Below are 2500 nucleotides of genomic sequence, written 5' to 3' on the forward strand. Positions count from 1 at the left end.
GCTTCAGCAGTTGCTGTATATGTGGGCATTTTGTCCTTGAGTTTTGAAAAAGTTCTCAGAAAATCGAACATGTAAACCTCAAACTAACCTGTTTCATTGTTTAGGGATAAAGGGCTTTAGATGATAAGCACAACATCGCAGAAGCTGTAGTCAGTCTTTGAAAATGACTTCAAAAACGATGCGAAATGTGCAAAGTTTAATTGGTCCTTGATCTATAATATCTCACATGACAGAAAAAACAAAAAACTCGTAAACCAAACTCTACGAAGTTTGCAAAAGCATTTAAATCAGCCAGTTTGTGTACAGAATAAAAAACAATCATTACCAAGCAGCATTTTCAGGCAACACGAGTGACAATGCTTGCGTGAAGACATGAGGTACATTGTATTGCGCCAGGATACTAAGCAGTTGAATGATCATGTTTTATTTGAAGAAACGGAAATGCCTTTTTGAGCTTTCCGCCTTTGGTAACTGAAAATTTCCATTGTCTATTTCATATTTGTGCTACAGTCTGTGACAAAATTCGTTGGAACAGTACACGACTATACAGATCTGAAGCTTTCGCAGCTCACTCTCCCCTCACAATGTTGTTTTAACGTGAGTTTCTGAGCCCAATTGTCAAAACAACATTGTGGGAGGGCAAGGTATTGTAAAGTGTTTCAACAATTTTGTCCGGGACTGTAGTTATAGTGAGTGTCTTCATCATTTAGAGTTTGACAAATCCGTTTTCATTTCAATTGGCATTGCTTACATTCATTTTGAAGTTTTTTGTTGCCAGATGAAAAGCCAACCTTTTGCACTGCATTCGCTATGCCCAAGACAACATCATTGTGATTTTTGAATAAACTATTTAGCTGGAACTTGGCTCTAAATCTTTGACCCGTGTGTAAGTTGAGGGCGATTTTTGGAGCTTCTTTTGAGGCCATAAAAGGTCTACTTATACACGGGTAAATACGGTATTTCCTTTTTAAGGTGCCACTTATTGGAAGTTGTTGCACGTTCTCGACTGGATACAGTATTATTATTATTATTATTATTATTATTATTATTGTTATTATTATTATTATTACTATGTAACCCTGGTGAATGAAATGAAAAGATTTATTTTATCGATGGTGACTCTGGGAGAAACTCCAAGTGCTTCTTTGCAGGAGTTGAACCTAGGACCTTCTAATTACTAGTTTGGATGCTCTGCCTCTATTTCATCAGTACCTACCGGTATATAAGAAAATGAAATCATTATTTTATTCCTTGTGTTTTCATTGCAGTCTTGCCAAGCTGATCTTGTGAAGGACAATGGCCATAAATACTTTTTATCTGTATTAGCAGATGCATACATGCCGGTAAGAAAAAGATCTTCTCAAGAACCTGAGTTGGTGGTGGGTCGTTTTCCCCTTCAGTAGAGTATACATGTGAAGACCCAAACCTAGGAATTTTGTGGGAGAATAGTATAGCAAATTAATTAGTGTTTCATTTTTCCTGTTAACCCACTCCTTCCTAAGAGTGAGACTTGAGAGTGAGCGATCTTGTGGAGACAGTGTCTTCAGAAAGTCGCCAAAAATGAAATACGAACAGCACTTTGTGCCATAAATATAATTCAGATCTTCTCAGTGGGTTGTCAGGAATGTGGTACATGTTAGCTACAGTACGAATTTAGATTTTTATCCAGTTTTCACCTAAAATCAGCAATTTTAGCTTGACAGTGCCCCTTTAAGTCACCCACCAAAACTACACCCCCTAAGCTAGGTAGGATCACATTGAGTTTGTTCCCTTTCAGGCCGAACACCGTACAATGGCGGCATTTGTCTTGTCAGTTATTGTCAATGAATATCCCATTGGCCAGGTGAGTGAGGAAGTTGATTGAATTTGTCTACCACGTGATAAACTGAATCCAAGTTACACAGATTTGTTCCAAAAGACATCTTCCTACAATCTTTTAGCACAGTTTTATGCATACTTAAAAAAAATGGTGTGCTTAAAAAGTCCTGGTCTCAAAAATCTGATAAAACAGTACACTCTTTTTTTATAAAAACGTCTAATTTTGGAGCTGAGGCTGAATGTTCTTATATTTTTGCAATGTGAGGCTGGAAACATTCTTAAGATGTTCTTAAATTTACATCAGACTTTGTTTTACCTGATGACTTTGATGGTGTTGAAGTTATTTTGGAATGGTTTTAAATAAGAACTGCTCGTTGTTACAAACTGAGATGTTTATCATGCAATGAGAAAACCATTGTTATATTATACAAAATATGCCCATAAGTGTTTGGATTAATTTACATTTATTTACCCGGTTTTATTTTATGCTATCATTTAAAATACAATTGAGCAAAATAAAAACGTTCTTAATTGACTCTCAGCCTGAGGTTTGTTCTTAATACATGTACGTTTCTAAAATTTTGGTTAATCTAGCCTCAGCGTTCTTATAAAAAAGGTTCTTATAAAAAAAGGTGTACTCCATTCTTATTCATGTTATTTTGTGATCAACAAGGAGGTTTTC

General features: G+C 35.9%; 1 protein-coding gene across 1 annotated transcript in view; it reads left to right on the forward strand.

Annotated features, from left to right (window-relative positions):
* LOC138034826 (regulatory-associated protein of mTOR-like) overlaps positions 1 to 2500 on the forward strand; it is a 38723-nt gene that overhangs the window by 15965 nt on the left and 20258 nt on the right. Inside the window, exons 14-15 of the mRNA XM_068881929.1 lie at positions 1269 to 1343; positions 1778 to 1843. Of these exons, the coding sequence (XP_068738030.1) occupies positions 1269 to 1343; positions 1778 to 1843 (141 nt within the window). The remainder of the gene's footprint in view (positions 1 to 1268; positions 1344 to 1777; positions 1844 to 2500) is intronic.

Source organism: Montipora capricornis, unplaced genomic scaffold (genome assembly GCF_036669925.1).
Source record: "Montipora capricornis isolate CH-2021 unplaced genomic scaffold, ASM3666992v2 scaffold_219, whole genome shotgun sequence".
Classification (NCBI taxonomy): domain Eukaryota; kingdom Metazoa; phylum Cnidaria; class Anthozoa; order Scleractinia; family Acroporidae; genus Montipora; species Montipora capricornis.